The sequence below is a fragment of the Phascolarctos cinereus genome, unplaced genomic scaffold, assembly GCF_003287225.1.
Source record: "Phascolarctos cinereus isolate Bilbo 61053 unplaced genomic scaffold, phaCin_HiC Scaffold_726;HRSCAF=1367, whole genome shotgun sequence".
NCBI lineage: Eukaryota > Metazoa > Chordata > Mammalia > Diprotodontia > Phascolarctidae > Phascolarctos > Phascolarctos cinereus.
Window position 1 is genome coordinate 143,764,677 of NW_027556098.1, and position 20,799 is coordinate 143,785,475.

The 20,799-nt window shown below is 42.9% G+C and overlaps 1 protein-coding gene across 2 annotated transcripts in view; it reads right to left on the bottom strand.

Annotated features, from left to right (window-relative positions):
- Positions 1-4,666: 4,666 nt before the first annotated feature.
- Positions 4,667-20,799, bottom strand: part of GLI2 (GLI family zinc finger 2) — a 401,830-nt gene continuing 385,697 nt past the window's right edge. For both annotated transcript variants that reach the window (XM_020963138.2, XM_020963136.2), the window contains 4 exons: positions 19,440-19,604; positions 12,466-12,747; positions 10,002-10,338; positions 4,667-9,061 (listed from right to left, as the gene is read on the bottom strand). In XM_020963138.2, the coding sequence (XP_020818797.1) occupies positions 6,645-9,061; positions 10,002-10,338; positions 12,466-12,747; positions 19,440-19,604 (3,201 nt within the window). In that variant the 3' untranslated portion in view covers positions 4,667-6,644. The remainder of the gene's footprint in view (positions 9,062-10,001; positions 10,339-12,465; positions 12,748-19,439; positions 19,605-20,799) is intronic.

Below are 20,799 nucleotides of genomic sequence, written 5' to 3' on the forward strand. Positions count from 1 at the left end.
TTGGTGAGAGGAGAGACTTGAAGCAGGGAAACCAGGTAGAAGATTAGTATGTAGCAGTCCAGGCAAAGAAATGACCAGGGCATAATCTAGGATTGCAGCTTCATGAGAATTGTGAAGGGGATGTATATGAAATGTTGTGAAAGTAGAAATGAGATTTAGCAATGGGTTGAATATATGGGGTGAATGAGAGTGAGGAGTTGAGGATGACACTGAGATTGTGAACTGAGGTGGCTGGGAGGATGATATCCTGGATATTAATAGGAGTAGGAAAGTTCAGAAGGGGGAAGACTTTGTGGGGAAAGACAACAACCTCTTCTGGGGGCATATTGTAGAGGAAATTCTCATTAAGGCACAACAACTTGGATTAGATAGCTCTGGAGTTGTCTTCCAATTCTACATGTCTCAGATTTGGTAATATCCCCATGAAGTAAAAATAATTGGGAAGAAAGACTCTTTGACAAAAATAAACAAAAATATAAAAACTCTAGATGCAAATAATCAAAGATGAAAAAAGTTGGATTAGGAGCTCAGATTCAACTTAATACACAAGGAATTAATAAGGGTATCAAGACCAACTTTTATAAACTTTTGAAGGTAGATGAAAACACCTTTAGGGTCAGGACCACCTTAGGATTGGTTTCTGTCCTGAGAAGAATTTTATATGAAAAGGCCCATGGGACGAAATGTAGTATACTGGATAGAACACTAGAAATTCAAACTCTGCCTTTGATACATACTAGCTGTGTGACTTTGGGGAAGTTACCCTCTCTGATCCTCAATTTCCACATCTGTTAAATGGGGACAACAGTACCTGTAGGTACTGTAAAGTTTATTGTGAGGTCTATATCAGATGATATATGAAAAGCACTTTAAACATTAAAATGTTCTATTATAATTAGGACCATGACTTAGAATCAGGGCTACTTTCTGGTACCAATTAATGGTACTTTATATTGATTTTCTTGTTTGTCTTCCACTGATTTCTGACCTCCAATTTCTACACTAGGTAGACTATTGTCTGACTTGCTTGTGTCCTGGCCTTCCTCAGTGACCTCTGCTCTGTTGCTGTCCAAGGTTCTGGTATAGCAGAAGAGCTTTATTATACTTTCCTGATATTTCCTTGGTTTCTTTCTGTTTGGCTGACACATGGTATCTCTCTTCCTGCTATGCCTATATCTCTACCATGGAAAAAGAATAGATTCGCCATTAGAAGTTTCTCCTAAAATTCTCTGTATGGTTCTATTTAATTGTATTCCAACATTCCCATTTGGCACTTGATTTTGAGGAAATGTTACTTTTTTTCCATGTTGCTTTCCAGAAGCTGTGGATTACCCAGTATCCTGACTTCACTGTGTCTGCTTATCTCTGTACCAGTTCAATTGAAGACTGAGTGGTACCCCTTTCCACGTCTACCAGTGGCTATACCAGCTTCATCAAAGGGTGAACCTTAAATCAGTCCATTGTATAGCTCAGGACAAAAGTTTGTTGGGAGAAGACATACTGTGATCATGAAATTTAGAGCTGGAAGGGTAGAGGTCATTTAATCCCACAGAATCATAGATTTGGAGAGGGCAAGGATTTCAAAAGCCACCTGGCCAATCTTCTCAGTTGGCTATAGAAGAAAATGAGACCCAGAGAAATGAGGTGGTTTGCTCAAGGTCACATATGTGGTGATTAGCAGAGTCAGGGTTTAAATGAAAGCCTTTCAATTTAAAAATCACATAATCTCAGATTAGTCCACCTAGTCCAACCTACACCTGACTGAGAAATCTAGTGCTGTTTTTTCCCCCATTATACCATGATGGTTGAAACTATGAATAAAAGTATATTGGTGGTGGTGGGGGTTTGGTGCTGGCATAGAATCTTAAGCATTTTTCAAATATTTTAAAGTGCAGTTGAAATAAATGAGGATCACCTTTAAAACAGAGATATGTATTGAAAAACCCTCAATAGAAGTACTTTAAGGGAGTGTGACAATGGGAAGAAAGGCAGAGAACCTTCAGCTGGACTAGATAGGTGGCTGCTACCCAAGGGACTGGGTTGTAAAGAACTTTAGTCTTTGGAGAAACCATGGAGACTAGAGGGGGAAAACAGTAAAATGTGGGTGGTCAAGAGGCCTTAAAAAAAAGTTGAGACAGGAGGATGCTAAATTGAATTAATGATGGATGAAGTCAGGGGCTAGGCAACAGTCCTGCTGATCAGGGGTGGGGAAACAGAAAGATGATAAAGAACTTTATTACACAGGCAGTAGAATGGGGGAAGTACAGATGGTACCACAAAGTAGGACTGAAAGGTGTACTCAGAAGAAGCATAATTTAAAGGTCAGGCCCTAGAGGAAAGACCTTCAGACTAATTTTGTTTTTTAAACCTGAGCTATCACTTGCAGTGAGATTGAGTATTGTAACTCAATCATATTAAATTGCAGATCAGGAATTAGCAACAGATATAGGATCATAGATTTTGAGACGGAGGAGACATTAGAAGTTATCCAGTTCAACCCACTTATTTTACAGATTAGGAAATTGAGACTCAGAGAGTTAGTGACCTTGCCAAGGTCACATAAGTGGCAAACCCATGATTCATATTTAGGTCTTAAGACTCCAAGTTCAGTGCTGCCCACTATACCATAATGTATTCTGAAATTCCCTCAATCTGAAGTAAAATTTAGCTGTGCATCTAAGTTGTCGATGTGGCTATACTCTTATTCATAATTTGGGGAAAATAGGATACTGCAGAAACCAGGCTGTGGGTGAAAAGTTGACCCACAGGCATGGCTTTTACTGGGGGGAAATCTTCCATCGCTCCACCTGTACTTTACCTTACAACTTGTCTACAGTTACTTGCAATGAAAATCCTTAAGGAACTGAAAATGATTTCCTACTTACTGGACATTAGGGAATGGGCCTGGATAATTAAAAACTGGCTCAGATCCACAGTGAGTGAGGGAGGACAAATACCTACTCTAAGGATGGCACTGAAGAGAAAGGGGAGAATGGGCTGCCCCTGGAACTAAGAATAAATTATACGGGCTACATTAATTTGTTGAAGACTAAAAAGTTCAAGATTGCACCACTGGAAGACTATGTCCCCAAAGTACTACACTATTACCTTGTAGCATGATGTGGCAGGAAAACTTTTAGAATTGGGATTCAGAAGACCTTGATTATAGCTCCACCATTTAATATCTGTGTGACCCTGGGCAAGTCAATCTCTCTTAGTCTATTTTCTCATCTATAAAAGTGGGAATAATACATGCACTGCCTTCCTCCCAGGGTTGTTGTAGAGATCAAATGATAGAATCTATATAAAATGTCTTGAAAAAGCCAAGTACTTTAGAAAGGCCAGCTATTTATTATTATGACTATCATACTACTGTATTATTATACTATACTTACATGTATGTATACATACATACATAAACATGTTTGTGTATATATATATTTATTTACACACATATATACACACACACTGTTTCACAGATGTACCATGAAAAGTAAAGTTCCACCTCCCTTCCTTTACAAATGCTTCTTGGGTCTCTAACTCATGATGCTTTTGACGCTTAATTCATTAAACCATTAGGGGACATATTGTGGTAAGGCACGGTTACCTTCCATGATATCTACCTTCAAAAATTAGGGACATGCCCCAAATATCCCTAGCTCCTCTTAATAATCCAATATGGATGTCAACCAACCATTCTTCTTGGACTTGTTTCTGTTTTCAGCCTGGGTCACTTCTAGGGATCATGAAGTTCATTGTCTTACTTGCTTTATACAATACTGGTAAACTTGCCTCTTAGAGTTTTAAGGGTTCCCCTCCCTTTCCAATTCACATGCACTGGGCTTTGGTGTTCAAGTCCATGTTCAAGCTCTTTGCATCTCTTATGAGATCTATGCCTGGTGATGCAGTGGACAGAGTGCTGGGCCTGGAGACAAGAAGATCTAAATTCAAATATGACCTTAGTCACTTATTAGCTGTGTGACCTGAGTAACCTCTACTGCCTCAGTTTCCTCAACTATAAAATGGGGATGATAATAATAGCGCCTATCTCCCAGGGTTGTTGTGAAGAAAAATGAAATAATATAAAGCATGTAGCACAGTGCCCAGCACGTAGTAGGTGCTACGTAAATGCTTATTCTCTTCTCCTTCCTTCTATCTCCTCTCAGCCAAAATTCTTGTAAATGAATGAGTTCCACTGAAAGGCAGAGAAAAGTCCCATTCTCAGGCCATAGCCTTAAAGTTCTAGGAATTCACTTGAATAAGAAGGGTGGCACAATTTAGTAGAAATACTGGTCTGGCCATGAGGAGACCTAAGTTGGCTTTGCTACCTTTCTTGGCTTCAGTTTCTTCCTCTCTGAAAAGGGGGCCAGATGACCTCTGAGGTCTTTTCCAGCTTTAAGATTCTACAAATTGACCTGGCCATAAAAACTGATTATAAAATCACTTAGTGTTTAGAATCATCCCCTGATCAACCACCAAGCTCTCAGACTCAGGAACCAAATTGGCTAGCCAACACTCCAGTTTAAAATGTTTCTTTGGCTAGAAAGTAATGTTAATATCAATTTGGCTGAGAAAAAAATAGTCTAATTTCATTTCAAATGCAACAAATTTACTGTCCTGGTTTTCATTAGCTACTGTCAAGGAGTAAGAAGACAGACAAAATAAATTATGAAAAAAAATTATTTTTTTAATGTACAAAAAGAATTATTTACAAGTTGAGTGTGTCATCTCAATTTGTAGGTTGTAGAAAACAGCTAAAAATGTTTCTGAGATATAAATCTGACCCAACATTCACCTATAGTATTTTTAGTAATGGTGTCTTCTATACAGAATATATACAAATGGGGGATGGTTATCATAATACTATCTCAGTAAATGAGTGAACACCATTAGGAAGCCATAGACTCTTCAGGACCTTCAGGACATCCAAGATTCGTGCATTTAGAATTGACCTTTTAAAAGTAATAGAGTTCAGGGGACTGTATGATAGTGAAGCCCAGGACTGATCATTCTGATTTCTGTCCCCTGATCCCCTCAGCAGTCATGGGGCATAAAAAAGGGCTAAGTCATGTCAGATGCTGGGAAAATATCCCAAATCACTGATAACAACAGAGTAGTGGGCTTGATTTTGACTGCTGCAAACCCCATTATAAAAGGTGGGGGAAACCAGTGTTACCCCTTGTAATCCAAGCTCCAAATGCATTCTTCATATTCCAAGCTGGGCCAAGCCACTCTGAGCAGGAGAATTTAGTGACAGTCCCTCAGTGCTCCGAAGGGCTGGTACAGCCCAGCCCCTGAGCCGGCATACCATGCAATATTCATCATTCCTTTATGAATGAACGGGAGAAGGAGGGAGGAAGAAGGGGTATCTTGAAGATACAGCAGGTACAGCCCATTTGTAACTCAGCTGAGAGTAACGAGCACTGTCAGAGGATTGGACACTATCGTTCTGCCAGGAGAATAAGTGCCCTTCAGAGACCTGGAGGGAGGGGCTGTGACAGAGCCCTATAACATTTTTCATAGCAAAGCAAAAGAATAATGTACTAAGAAAACATAGAAGCTTTTGGTAAATGCATATTTCTCTCCTTCCTGACGTTAGACTTTTAAGTTGACTCCTCATATTCTGATTGAGGAGGAAGGCAATCATAGAAAGGAAAAAGAATGGGTTCCAACCAATGGTAGGTATCAGTGCCCCTACCCATCCCCTTTGGCAAGTAGAATCCCAATGCGTCAGACCAAATTTGGTCTATCCCCAATATATAGCATCACCATTGCCCTGGAGGTATATAAAAATGAGCGTTCTTCTTCAGGATGGGGTTCATTTTAAATACAACATCAACCACACTGTAAACACAATCTGGATACAAGGGGGCCATCATTCTGGACTCAGCCCATGTACATGTCATTCTAGCAACACTGCCATATTTTATTTATTAATGTACACATATCTTACAAAGATTGCAGGCCCTATATTTTGATGCCTTCCCTACTATAGTCCCTATATTTTGATATTTCCCTACCAGCGCACAGTAAGGCACTTTTGGAGTGGCTGGATGGAATCGGTGGTTTCTCCTCTGTGACAAGCTCCACTACAGTATTCTTAAAGAAGAACTGGGGAGGGGAGTGGGGGTAAAGAATACTTTCCCTCACTGACACCATAAGGAAAACCTAATCTCACAGGAGCTGAATATGCATTATAGCCTTCAAATTCAGACCAAAATGCAATCTCCCCTCCTTACCACTCCTCCCCAAATTTGCCTGGAAAGTAGGTTAGGGAAAAGTTTTTGGCTAATGAGATTTTCATTAGCCAAATGACACAAGGGAGGCAGCCAGAGTATAGTTGTGCATTTACATGGAAGGCTTGTAGAAGTCCCCCCCACCCCAGCCCCTTCTCTATTGTGACATTTCTCAGTGCTCTGTAAAATAAGTCAAAAAATGACTAGAGACGTACCACCAGGTACAAAAAATGCCTCTAGAGAGTTCGTGAAGTCTGTACAAATAATTTGCTAAAAATCCTTTTCATGTATTTAATACTTGTTGGAAAAGAAAATCTCTATTCTCTAGGAAGTGATTATGTTTCAAAAGTACATTCATCAGATTGCTTGGCAAACAGCCCCTCCCTCCTTGCCTCCTTGTGCTTTGTGTTAAGACATCATGTTTAGGAACTTGCTCTCTTCTGCTAATGTCGTTAGCATGGAGCTCATGTCCCCAATAGCCATATTGCTTATCCCTGCTGGGATTGAGGGCAGGGTCAAGGAGTTCCGTGGAGTTGTGAGGCGGGAGGAGTTCTGGGAGAGATTGTGAAGAATGCTGGGGCTCAGGGTTCCCGACATTAGGCTTGAATGGTCGCCATCGTCCATGATGGCATCAAAGTCGATCTGCGGAGGCTCCAGCAGCTGGGAGTCCACAGTGCTCGACACCTGATTTGCCCCTGGGGAGGCTACGGCATGTGGCTTGATGTCGCTCAATGAACACTGCTGCTGCTGCTGCTGCTGCAGCTGCTGCTGCTGCATTACCCGGCAGTCCACATGGTTCTCAAAATTTCCATTCTGTTCATACATGTGGATCTGCCCATAGTAGTACATCATGCTGTTATCCCGGGGCCCACTGGTGTGCTGCTGCTGCTGCTGCTGCTGCTGCGGCGAGACCATGCTGTTCATTGATTTGGGAACAGCCTCCCCCGTCTCCTGGCTGGGCGCTCCAGCGGCCATCGGGTACGCTGCGGCTCTCATGAAGCCCAGCTGCTGCGAAGAGCGTACCCCACGGTGTCTGTTGGCTGGGCTTGGCTCCGGGGGTGGGCGTGGCTGTACCAGGCCTGGTCCGAAGCTCTGCCCCACTGACCCCATCACGGTCTGCTGTGGGTCAGCAAAATCGGGCTGATGGGAGGTCAGAAGAGATGGGGACTGGTGGTAGCCTTCCTGGCTCATGGTCGGTGGCAGGTGATGGCTCTGCCGTGGGTAGTTCTGCGGGGTCACCATGTGCGTGGCTGGGTCGGGTAGCGGGTGCTCCCTCCGGTTGTTTACCATCAGGGAAGGGTCAGAGGCAATATCCATTTGCTGAGGGAGGCCTAGGTGCCCTGCCTTGACTCCCACGTTGCTACATGACGGGGAGAGCTGGTTCATGTCCCCACCCATTGTGTTTGGGCTCAGCATGGGGTGAGGCTGGCTGTATCCTGCATCGGGGCTTAAGTCCGGGTTCATGGTGGGGCAGGGATTGGCCTGTAGCGGTTGCCGGACCTGCATGTAACTGACCCTTTGTCCAGAAGCAACCCCATTTCTTGGAAGGAGGTTGGACTGAGTGCTATCGAGATCATTGGGGCTTGTCTGCAGGACCTGCTGATTGTAGCTCTGGTACTGTCCAAAGGTCTGCTTCTGTTGTACCACAGCTAAGTTGCCCTGAGGAAATTGTCTGGCCTGCTGGTTGGAAAGAACGTCCACAGAGCCCGAGCTGACCTCGTTCCACTGCACAGGCATGTTGTTTTTGTTCAGGCTGGGGGGAGCACCATAGCCTAGTTGACAATCAGCCAGCATGGGCGCTGGCCGGCTCCCAGAAGAGTTGGATGCCGCCATCCTGCGTGGGCCGTGGAGGCCTGGGCTCGGCAGCTTCAGGCTCCCAGGGAAACCTGGGGCTTCTCCACGGTATGCCAGGGAGTCACCGTCCTCAGCAGCACCAGCACTCTGCGATTGGATGTACTGTACTACATCATCAGGCAACATGATGTCATCCTCCCCACTGGGGCCATCCGCCTCCACCGCCATTGTCTCCATGGCAACATTCTCACTGATACTTGGAGGGCGGGGAGAATACACGTGGCGGGGCAAGGCGCCATCTGAGCGGGTGTAATTCTGGAGGCTGAAGTTCCTCCGCTCTGCACAGGGAGGCAGATGAGGTGGGTTCATGCTATTGGTGCTATTGAAACGTTGCACCCGGGGCAGAGACAAAGGTTCAGCAGCCAGTCTCCTTATGGGGTCACTTGCTCTCCTTGTCCCATTGCCCGCAACTTCATGGGGGAAGGTGGGGGCAGCACTATACCCATACGACGGCCCATCACTACCACGCCTTGGTCCCAGCGGACGTGGGAAGGGGGGTGGCAGAGAGGACTCTGACGGGTCAAGTAGAGACATCTTATTTTTCAGGCTCATCCTTTCCATGTTTGGGAGGGGAGTCGGCGGGGGCCCTCCGGTGGCTGCAGCATACTTGGCTTTCAGGCTGTACTGCTGAGCTGGTGTGAGGTTCAGCAGCCCTGGCGCTCCGCCGCACTGGCTGGCCTCGCTGGAGCGGCGGGAGGCATCGGTGGAGATGGGGTCATAGGAGTCGGCAGAGCTGACATTGTTGGGGCGGCTCCCAAAGGGAGAGGCCTCGCTGGATCGGCGACTAGACAAGTACGGGGAGATGCCGGAGGAACGGCGGCTGACGGTGTAGGCTGAGCTGACGGTGCTGGCTGTGCTGTCCCTTCGCTCGTTCAGCTGGTTTAACATGGTCACCTCATTCACTGACAGCTCCATGATCCTCGGATTGGGCAGGGGTGCTGTGGGTCCACTGAAGTTTTCCATGATGGAGCCTGGAGGAAAGAAAACAAAAAACCCAAGTAGTAACATCTCTCATCTCTGATGGGATAATTAATGTCAAAACACTGTGGAAAATATAACAGATTAGTCATGAGGCTAGACAACCGGCTACCAAGGATGAGGTGGAGAGTATTCTATTCACGAATAAACCAAGTGAGACCATTTTCCAATTGGAGATCCTAGGATGCCAAATTAAAATTTCTCTCAGAAGCTAAGGAATTACACCAGAAAAAAACCTGACAGTATGAAAGAGTTTGCTAGGCGCTTCCCCTGACTAGGAAGTGAATGGGGGAGGAGGGAGTCTTGTGTCAAGTCAACAAGCTTTTTATTAAGTGCCTACTATGGGCTAGGCACTGTGTTACACACTGGAGATACAAAGAAAAGTGAAGGAAAAAAAGTCCCTGTTCTCAAGGAGCTCACAGTATAATGAAGGAGACATCATGCAAACAGCTATTTACAAATAAGATACCGAAGTGATAAATCAGAGATAATTTCAGAGGGAAGGCACTAAGGTAAGGGTGGATTAGGGAAGGCTTCTTGTAGAAGGTGGGGTGTCAGCTGGGACTTGAAGGAAGACAGCAGGCAGAGATAAAGAGGGAGAATATCCCAGGTATGGGGGACAGCCGGTGAAAATACCTAGAGTCAGGAGATGGAGCGTCTGGTGCAAGCAAGGACACCAGTATCACCGGATTTCATAAAGTATGTGGAGGGCAGTAAGGTAGTAGAAAGGAGGGATGTATTTATAGGCATATTAAAGGATCTTAGAGATTGTCTGATACAATCCATCACTTGAGGAATGAAGGAGGAAACTGAGTCCCCATGAGGTGAAAAGCCCAGTGAGAGAGCAGGATTAGAACTAAGGTTTCCTGATTCCTACTCCTGTGATTGCCCATCTCTATGTGGACGCAAGGCATGCATGAGTTGACAGCTTACCATTTCCCGGAATAGGAGGCAGCTTGGTGTTTCGAACTTGAGGAGCCGGGTTTGCCCATGAACAGGAATCCTTGACTGTCTTCAGTTTCTCCTTCTTGAGCTGTTCAAGCCTTTGCATGGTTGTCATGTGTTTGCGCAGCTGCAGGCTGACCGCTGACGTGCCGGAGGGGACGGTCGAGTCAGCGACAGGAGTGCTGTCGTCCAGCGTCGTCAGGTCTCCCAGGCTACCCCCGCTGTGCATGGTCATCTCTACTCCACTGTCATTGTTGTTGGCGCTGCCAAGGGGTGAGGGCTCACTGCTACAGGATGATTGGCCTCCGGGGCTGGACTGATACAGCTGAGGGAACACAGACCAGAGGATTGTGATCTAATCAATCAAGGACTGGTACTAGACTGCCAAAAACCAGAGGTGAACTCCCATACCAATGTACAAATTGGCTAACACACATATGCATGTCCATACTCATAAGGAGAACTTTCTGGGGAAAAGGAGTCAGGTTCAAACACTGTGATCTCTTCCTTTTAGCTCCTATAGCACTTCTTATCTACATATTGTCTAGCTACCGGTTGTATCTTGACTCGTACAGGCATTTCATCTCCATTAGTCTTATCACTCCAGCCAAACTGTAAGTTTCTTGAGGACAGGGCTATGTCCTTTTCTCCTCATGTATTTCACACAGTAACTAGTATAGTCTTGGGCCCACATGTTTAACCAGTGTTTGTTAAGAACCTCAGTACTTCTCACATCTCCTTGGTTGACCAGTGACTGCTACTGATCTCTTGGAACATTGTTCCCCACCTGCTCCTGCTGCGACACTGGTAGATGATGAATGGAGGGAATAAACTGGCTTGTGGTTTTAGGTCCCTCTGGACTTTGCTTTTGCTTACTCTGTTGCTACAGAAGGGACTGCTGTGATGACTGAGCTGGATCTGGCACTTTCTGTGGTAGATGGCATCCTAGACCAGAAAGGCCAGCTCACTTACATTCTGACCATTTGGTTTCCTATTCCCCATCTGGTGCTCCAGAGTACCTGAACTATGAGGGCAAGATTTCTGAGTCCAATGAACAGTAATGGTAATTAGTTTGGATTAACAGCATCTCTTACATTTGTCTAAGAATCAGCAGTTAGGGATTCAGCTCCTTGCTCTATCAATCAATCAACCAACAAAAATGAATTTATGAAGCACTACAACGTGCCAAACAGTGTGCTAAATGCTGGAGAGACAAAGGCAAAGGCCAACCATTCCCTGCCCTGAAGGAACTCATATACTATCAGGGATACACTAGGCATGTAAATAGGTACATTGAAAATATGCTGAAAAATAGATACAAGATTATTTTGGAAGGAGGAACTTTAATAGCTATGGAGATCAGGAAAGGCTTCATGGAAAAGATAGCATTTAAGCTAAGTCTTAAAGAAAATGAGGGAATCAGAGGCACAGGTGAGGTGGACAGGTATACCATGCATGTGGAGCAGGCAGGTTAAAGGGATGGAGACAGAGAATGGAGCATCAGTTATGAGAAGCAGTAAGAAGGCTAGTTTGATTACTAGACCATGGCGTAGGTGAAGTGGAGTAATCCATGTTGTTATGGGGGAAGGCAGGTTCTCTTGAAGGAACACCCAAATGAAAAGAATAAGAACTCATTTCCTTGTGTCCCTCTTTGCTGCCTCTAATTTCAAAGCCTCAAATGGGCTAATAAAATCAGTCCTTTGAGATCACACACACACACACACACACACACACACACACACCCCCATACCAATTTCTAGAACATTACATCTAAGATACAGACAGCACTTATACCATAGCCTAACACAAAGGGATACTCTGCTCACCTTAGTACCGACTATCCTTAGGGAGGTATAGTAAGGAAAAGAAGAGGAGACAAAGAACAAGTGGTTAGAATTAAGAAGTCACAGCTGGAAGTTAATTATGCAACAAACGGAAAAAGAGCAGATACATACTTCCTAAGGTATCTAAAACTGTCTAAATATCACGTGAAACATGGAGGTGGCACCTGCCTCTAGGTGTTTTGGCTCCTCTCTCACTGTTACAACCACATGGTCTTCTCAGCCTGGCCCGGAAATATAGCAGCCAGCTTTTCATTTTGTTTTGTTTTTTAATTATTAACTGGGTCCTTTGTCCCAGAAGGTAACAATCAACTGGGTTCTTATGTCCCAGGTCCATCATATGGAGATTTGCCAGTTGGTTTTATAAGTCAAGGTTATAAAAAAGAATAAATGGGGCTTGCTGGCAAGGGCATGGATCACAATATGGAATGGATCTGGGGTGATCTTTGACGGGTCTTTAAGCAAAGCTCACAGGTTTTAGGACAGTCCATGACAGCTGAGAACAGAACTTCCTTTGAATTGTGTTGCTTAGCTTTGTGATCTGGCCAGCCAGAGGGACAAACACACAGGCTTTGAGGGCATTAGGGTGAAAGGGCTACATTGACACTTACCACCGAGTTCTCTGTCTTGATGGCTTTGACATGCAGGCAGTCCTCCACTGCCTGGCTGGCACTGTTTGCCTCAGCAGTCTCCTCCAGCCCTGCTCTGCCCTGTTTGGCACTGGCTTCATTGTCACCATTTTCTTTGAGTGGAGGTGCCCTTGGGTGAACATCATTGCGCTGCTTTTTGGTAACATGGGCATCAGGACCATGTACTGTCTTCACATGTTTCCTGAGAGAGCTGGGGTCAGTGTATCGCTTTGTACAACCAGGTATCTTGCAAATGTAGGGTTTCTGGGGAAAAGGGAATCTGATGTTAATGACACAGGAGAGATTGTTAAATCCTAGTGATGTTATTGAGGGGGGCCTTTCCTATGGGAAATATATGCCATGCTTATTCCCCACAATAATTTTGTGATTGGGGGCAACTAGGTGGTGCAGTGGATAGAACACTGGCCCTAGAGTCAGGAAGATCTGAGTTCAAATCTGGCCTCAGACACTTGACACTTACTAGGTGTGTGACCCTGAGCAAGTCACTTAACCCCATTGCCTAGCCAAAAATAAATAAATAAATAAATAAATTTGTGGTTGTGTTATTCTCCCCAGTTGGAATACCCTCTCCATCCAAATTTTCCAAATTTCTGTTCTCCATAAGATGATCATTAATGACTCTGGTTCACCCTCCCTTCTTGAAGTTGCTGTAGTAAAATCCAAACCACACAGTTATAACATATGCTTGTATAATGCCTTATGTTGTTTTCCTAGATGTTTCACGTGTGTATACCTTGCTGTGCCAACTAGGGTTTGGTTTTTCAACAAGGACTATATCTTATACTTCTTTATTACTACACATTCTCCCCTTACCCCCCACCCCAAGGATTTAACACAGTGCTGAGTACAAAGAAGATACTTGACAAATAGCTGTATGGATGAAAGGAGGGAGTGATTATTTCAGTGATCATGAAGCACTCCAGATGTATTCCCATAATATAGATGACCAGTATCTCAGCAACAATTGTGATGAGTCTGTTCTTTAAATTTGACTATGCACATACGTAATCAATCAACAAGAATTACTAACTGCCTACTGTGTGCTAGGCAATGGGTTAGGAACGGGAGATACACAGACAAGAATGAAATCATCTTTATTGCCTACAAGCCAGTCAAAACCTAAGCCTCAAACCACTAGGTCTTATAACTTATCAGACTTGGTCCTACTAAATCCCCAAGCATAAAGCATGTATTCACTCTAATCCTACAAATCCAAGCCAAACATCTCACTCAAGATCACTTATTGTGTCAGTGATGGGATCCTGGAATCCAGAACCCTTGTTACCCAGTCTAGAGAGCTCTTCACTGTTCCAAGGGTCAGGCCTGTTACCTTTATTCTTAGCTACTGCAATATCTTTCCTCTTTCTCAAATATTTCATGATATCTGATGATTTAGCAGTTTTCAGGAGTAATATTATATTTATTTAGTGGTAGACAAGGCTGAAACTCACTAATAGTTCACTCAACAAACTCTATAAAGTAGTGATTTCTTGGGCAGAGGTGTCCAACTCATGGCCATAGGTCATCAGACTCAAGTGTGGCCTGAACCAGATTAAGATGTAACTGGGAAATGTTTAACAAAAATAAATAAAAATACAACACAGATAATGTTCATTTGTGGTCTTCTAAGTCAATATTCATTTCTATTTGAGTTTGACCCCATCATTCTACGTACTAACATATGAAGTTTTCAAAATAGAATGTAAGCTCCCTGAATGAACAAATGACAAAGTATTTATTAAGTGCTTTCTATGGATCAGGCTCTGTGTTAAGTGCTAGGAATACTCATATTAAAATAAGAGACCATCTTTACATTTAAGGAACTTACACTCTATTTGGGGAAGATAACACTCTAGGGGAGGGGTGACCAGAGAAGCATGTTTTATTCTCGAGAAATAGAAAGCAGAAGGCAGACAACATGAAGGCTGCAAGCAGATGGAAGGATGTCCTGGGAGGATGGCTGAATGTGATGTGAAGCTAACTCATGATCTGCTGTCTAGGACTAGCTAGTCGATATGTGGCCGAAGTGGCCTTAGGTTTCATGTATTCCTTGAGGGAAGAGACTGTTTCATTTTCACCCTGAAATCTCTAGCACCTAGAACAGTACCTGGATCATTTTCCCCCCTCACCTGGTTTCCTAATAGATAATCCCCAAAGAGGAATCTATCTGTACCAAGGTAGCTCAGTACCTTCTTGGCAACTTTGAATTTTAAAGAGTTTTCTAGGCACAACTGGGAAGTTAAGTAACTTGCTCAGGGTCACACAGTCAGTACACGTCACAGGGAGGACTTAAAGCTAGGTCTTCTTAACTCTGAGGCCAGCTACAGCTATTCACTGAAGTATACCATGATCATAGTGGGCACTTAATGTTTGCTGAATTGAATGAATTCCTGGCCCAGACTTTCCTTTTTAAGGTCCACAATAGGTTACATATTATTATGTCAATTATTTTCCCTCATTACTTTCTCCAAACACAGCCTCTAGAGCTCTATGAACACACCAGACATTATAATGAAGTCACAGACCTTGAAGGACAGGTGGGATTTAGCTCAGTAGAGAGGAAAGGGAAAAGCAATCTGGGGATAGAGAAGGGCATGATCAAAACAGCAGAAATAGGAACGTACATGGCATGTGTGGGAAACCACGAAAATTTTATCATAATTCTTTCTGCTCTAAAACTTTGGCAGATACTACCCATTATTAGACCAACATGGCTGGAGTTGAGTTAATGGAGGGAACCATTTGGAGATAAGGTTAGAAAATGCAGGTTGGGGAGTTAGTAATATGTGTAAGCAAGAAAGCAGAAGTTCTTACTTGGTATGACCCAGAGAGAAAGAGGTGTCTGGGGTGTGGCAAATATCAAGAGCTATTTCTTACTCCAGTTGGACCCAGCAGAAGGTGATAACTCATGTTGGTATTTATGATGTGAGAGGGCGTTTTTTAGTTAATTGAGAAATTCCATTGCTCTTGCCAGATCCTTTCATTAAAGCCAAAATCCAGGTAATGAGCATTTTGGAATTGCTTTGGGGAGTCATTAAGATATTCCAAGGTGGGGGAATGGTGACTTGTGGATTCTCTGACAAGCAAGAAACATTTCTAGGACCAATCATCCCTCTGATTTCTAATTCCTGCTAAAGCTCTGGCTCCTTCCTGGTAGGGGGTTGACTCAGGCTGCTGGGGGTAGTTCATGCAGTGACTTAAGTGTCTTGACATGTTCACAGACAACTGAATGGAGGGTTTTAGACCCAAAACATGAGCACCCAGGATGAGCTCAGTAACATAATCCTTGAGAGTACAGATCTAAGAGAAAACAACCAGGGTATTAATGCTACATGACTATCTGTGGCTGCCATTCCTTGCACCCATCTGCCAACTGCTTCCAATTTCTTGGTCTTTTCATTTTTTGCTTTGCAGAAAAATAATAACAATGTCATGGAATTGTCTTAGCTTTTAAATCTTCCAAATGCATTATCTCCTTTAACTCTCACAACAACCCTGTAAGGTAGTTAAGGTAAATATTATTATCCCTATTTGATAGATGAGAAAACTAAGGCCCAAAGAGAGGAAGGGATTTGTCTTAGTGTACCCAAATAGTTAGGGTATGGAAAACTGGTCTCAAAACTGAGAGGGCCTTTTAAGTACCTGCTCTAATAAAAATTTTTTAAAAATTAACATTTAGATCGGGCTTACTATAGGCACTGCACCAAGCATTTTATAATTATCATCTCATTTGACCTCACAACAGCCCTGTGAAATAGGTGCTATCAGCATCCCCATTTAACAGACAAAAAAATGAGGCAAATAAGTTAAATGACTTGCCCAGGGTCATACGGCTTGTACATGTCTGAGGTTGGTTTTGAATTCATTTCCCTGAGTTCACATGTACTGGCTGTGTGACCCAGGGCAAGTAATGAGTGAGTTAGGCAAACCTCTGACCGTAAGTGCAAAGAAGGTTCTGCCCTGCACTGGTACAGGAAGATGCCTCACCCTGGGATTCCCTGTACCAATGACATCATAGGTCCAGTTCCATTCCCTATGACTGTAAAACACAAATAAAACTTCTGTTAGAATTTACAAAGATCTTTCCCAGCCATCACTGCAATACCTTACCTGAGCCTTCTTACTCCAAAGTCCAGGCCCCCTTCCCTTAAAGCTTCCTAAATGGATTTATATAATACATACACACCATCTTCCTACTGTAATGTCTCATCCTGGCACGGGAGTGAACCTTCACTCTCAACAGCTAAGCCAGCAGAGAGATACCTATGGCAAGGTCTGTAGACCAGGAAAAGCTTTGAAATGGGCCACATATCTGGCTTCCAAGGATTAGCTTAGCAGCAAGGCTTTTTCACAACAGGGCTGTCAGTCAAGTGAAGAGTTATTTTGCCCACACAAGTCATGAAGACTTGGTTCTCTTACTTGTCTTTACTACCACTGGTTCAGCATCCATAGTGTACTCCCTCTAACTGTGGGCAGACTCCAAGACTCTGTCCTAGACCCTTTTCTCTCTCTACTTTCTTTCACTTGGTCACCTCATCAACTACCATGGGTTTAATTATCCTTTCCATGAAGATGCTACCCAGATGTGTCATATTCATTCTCTCGAGCTCTAGTTCACTATCACAAACTGCCGATTGGACATTCCAAACTGGATATCATATAGATATCACAACTCAGTACATTCAAAACAACTTAGTGCTGTTCCCCACAACTCACCCCTCTGACAAACTTTCCCATTTCAGTTAAGGGCAGCACCATCATTCTAGTTATCCAGGTTTGCAACATTGGTATTATCATCACTTTCCTTCACCCCTACATAAAATGAGCGGTCACATTTTGTCATTTCTACCTCTACAACATCTCTTCTATCTATCACCTTTTCTCCATTCACATGGCTCTCATCCTAATTCATCATCTGTCTCCTAGACTATTGTAATAGTCTCCAAACTGCCCTTCCTGTCTCATCTTTTTTCACTCTAATAATCCGTCCTCCAACCAGCTGATAAAAATGATTTTCTTAGAGTATAGGTCTAGTCATGTAACTATCTACTAAAAAAACAAACTCCAATGACTCCCAATTGCCTCTATGATAAAATATAACTTCTGCCTGACATTTAAGAACTTTTACAACCTGGCTCCAAACTACTGATCCAGTCTTTTTATATCTAATATCATACATTACTTCCCTTCCTGCACTCTGCAGTCAAACAAATTTTCCTCTTTGGGGTTCCTCATGATCCATTTCCTATCTCTATGACTTTGCTCCAGTCATCCCTCATGTTAGAAATGCACTCCCTCCTCTTCACCTCTACCTGTTAGAATCACTTGTTGCATTACAAACTCAGCTTAAACTTCAATTTTTTTATACAAGGCCTTTTTTTTAATTTAAAAAAACTTTTTTTTAGGCAATTGGGATTAAGTGACTTGCCCAGGGTCACACAGCTAGTTAAGTGTCAAGTGTTTGGTCTGAGGCCAGATTTGAACTAAGGTTCTCCTAACTTCAGGGCCAGTGCTCTATCCACTGCACTACCTAGCTGCCCATACAAGGCCTTTCTTGGTCCTTCCAGCCAATGGTGCCCGTTTTCTTCCCTAGTCCATTACCCTATATTTAGACTGCATGTTATTATATATGTACACACTATGTCCCTCTATAGACTATAAACTCCTTAAAATCAAGGAAGGTTTCGTTTTTGTGTTGTATCCCTAAGTCCTAGCAGAGTGCTCAGCACATAGTAGGCACTTCATAAATGCTTGTTGATTGATCGACTGTCTTCTAAGATTTGTTTGGGTTTGCAATCTCTATTCAAGGAAAGAGTGGATGTAACAATGAAATCACTGACACACACACACCACACACATGTAGCTTGAGGCTCCACATTCATATGAATTTTAATTGCTATCATTTAAGTTTCTTTCTTGAATGATGAATACCTGTTATAAGTTAGTCTTATAGTAAAATCTTTAAGTGGTCAAAAATGTTATTAAACGCTAGGAGCTTTTCTTTTCTTTAGTCTGTTAGACTAATGGCAGTATAAAATTCAATCCACAGGTATTTGCTTGTTGCACCAGACCATCACATGCATTATAATAAAGCCAATTTTCTGGATTCCCTAAGTACTGGTAGTGGGCTTAAATTAACTGGAGTTAACAAAGCATGCATTGTGCTTCATCAATTTATATCAAAAGGCCAAAGCATGATTTTCTTTTGCAGAGCTTCACTACCAGGTGCAGAAAGGTCCCACTGGGAAGTTCGAATTGCCTTCTCCCATGCAAAGTTAAATCATTATGACAGTCATTTTCCTATGATGTAACAATTTGGATCACACCTTCATTGGATAAGTCTGGTGGTACTCAGAGTAATAGAATACATCTACATAGTGCTTAATAATCTTTTGTCTTTACTATAACTTTGTGAGGCAGGTTCTGTGAGCTTCATTTCACAGATGAAGAAGTTGAGAGTTTAAGTAACTAATTTAGGGTCATATAGGAAGTCAGCAGCAAGAGGCTGGTCATTATCTGAAGTCCGAGGACTCTAAGCAAAGTCTTTTTTCCCCATGATGCCATAGTATTTCACCTTATTAGTCTGGGTTTCTTCTGACCACCCCCTTTCCTTTTTTTTTTTTTAATTTTTAAAAAAATTACATTTTTTTGCTTTTTGGTGAGGCAATCGGGGTTAAGTGACTTGCCCAGGGTCACACATCTAGTAAGTGTCATGTGTCTGAGACTGGATTTGAACTCATGTCCTCCTGACTTCAAGGCCAGAGCTCTATCCACTGCGCCACCTAGCTGCCCCCCCTTCCCTCCTTTCAGGAACAGACAGTGGAGTTAAAGGCTCTTGGCTATACAAACCTCAGGAGTCCGCCTCAGTGTTCTCCCTCCTCTGACTCTATCCACCTCCCCAGGCACCTCCCAAAGCCTGAGTCTAAAAGAGGTACCTCATTGGAATGAGTTCGGTTCTGGTGCTTGGCCCGGTCAGAAGCATTGGAGAAGGCTTTATTGCATCCCTCGTGCTCACACACATAAGGCTTCTCGCCCGTGTGGGACCTCAGATGAGTCTTCAGGTTCTCGAGACGGGAGTAGGCTTTTGAGCACCCTTCAAACTGAAATCAAAAAGAAAGAAATGAATGAATGAATGAATGATGAAGAAATTAATAAACCCATAAGATGAAGCTAAGCCTAAAAACAGGTAGTCCTGCTTAAGGAGAAGCAGCATGTTGCAGTTGAAAGGGTCAGAAGTATTGGGTTTTAGTTCTGACTATGAACTCTCTAGCCTGATCCTTGGCTGAGGTAGTCTATTTCTTCAAATGTAAAATGAGAGGGGCTGGACTAAATGGTCTGTAAGGTACCTTACAGAGGTACCTTATAGGATTCTAACTAATAAGGTTTTCCCTACCCCTTTCTCTAATGCTAATCTGTTTCAAATTTCTTTTTTTTAAGATTACACTGGATTGCAAGTTGCTGTCAAAGCCTAAGACAAATTCTTCCTCCTCCACGAATCCTCCACTGATAACCTAGCCCACAGTGACCTATCTTTCTCTTATGAATGCCAATAACATCTTTATAGTTCATTTGATAATTAAACCTTCTTTTCATGTATGTTAGCCTTCCTGAGCATTTATTCTACTGACATATTCTTTATTAGGAGAGAAAAATTCAACTTCTTCACTGTATCTATTTGTCTTACTTTATATAATATGTATGTCCAAGAGAGCTGCTATTTACATATTCAATATATTCAAATTTAACATATGTATATAGTGATATCTACATCTATATACAGTGCTGATGGTGTACAGATCATTGGGCTTGTTTCAGAGGTCAGATATGAAATTTACATAAGACAAGATCTCTTCCCTCTTTTGGGGAGAATAACACACAAACATTTTATCTAAAATACGCCAAGGAGCTACCACTTGAACAAATTGTAAGGTCAATTTTTACGTAAAGTGAATTATTTTGACAATGTAAATAGAGCTTTCTCTCCACCCCCCAATTTGGTCTATCTCACAAGTCTGGATTTTCATTTTGTGGATTATTCTTATCTTACATAACAGGCCCGCCAATACTCTCAATCAATCAATCAACCAATCAATCTATTTATCTTTACACACACACACACACAAACACACACACACACACATACACACACACGAGAAAGAGAGGGAGGGAGGGAGAGAGAGAGAGAGAGAGAGAGAGAGAGAGAGAGAGAGAGAGAGAGAGAGAGAGAGAGAGAGAGAGAGAGAGAGGGAGAAATAGAGTTTCACTTTAAAATGCAAGAAACTTCAGAATTGTCTT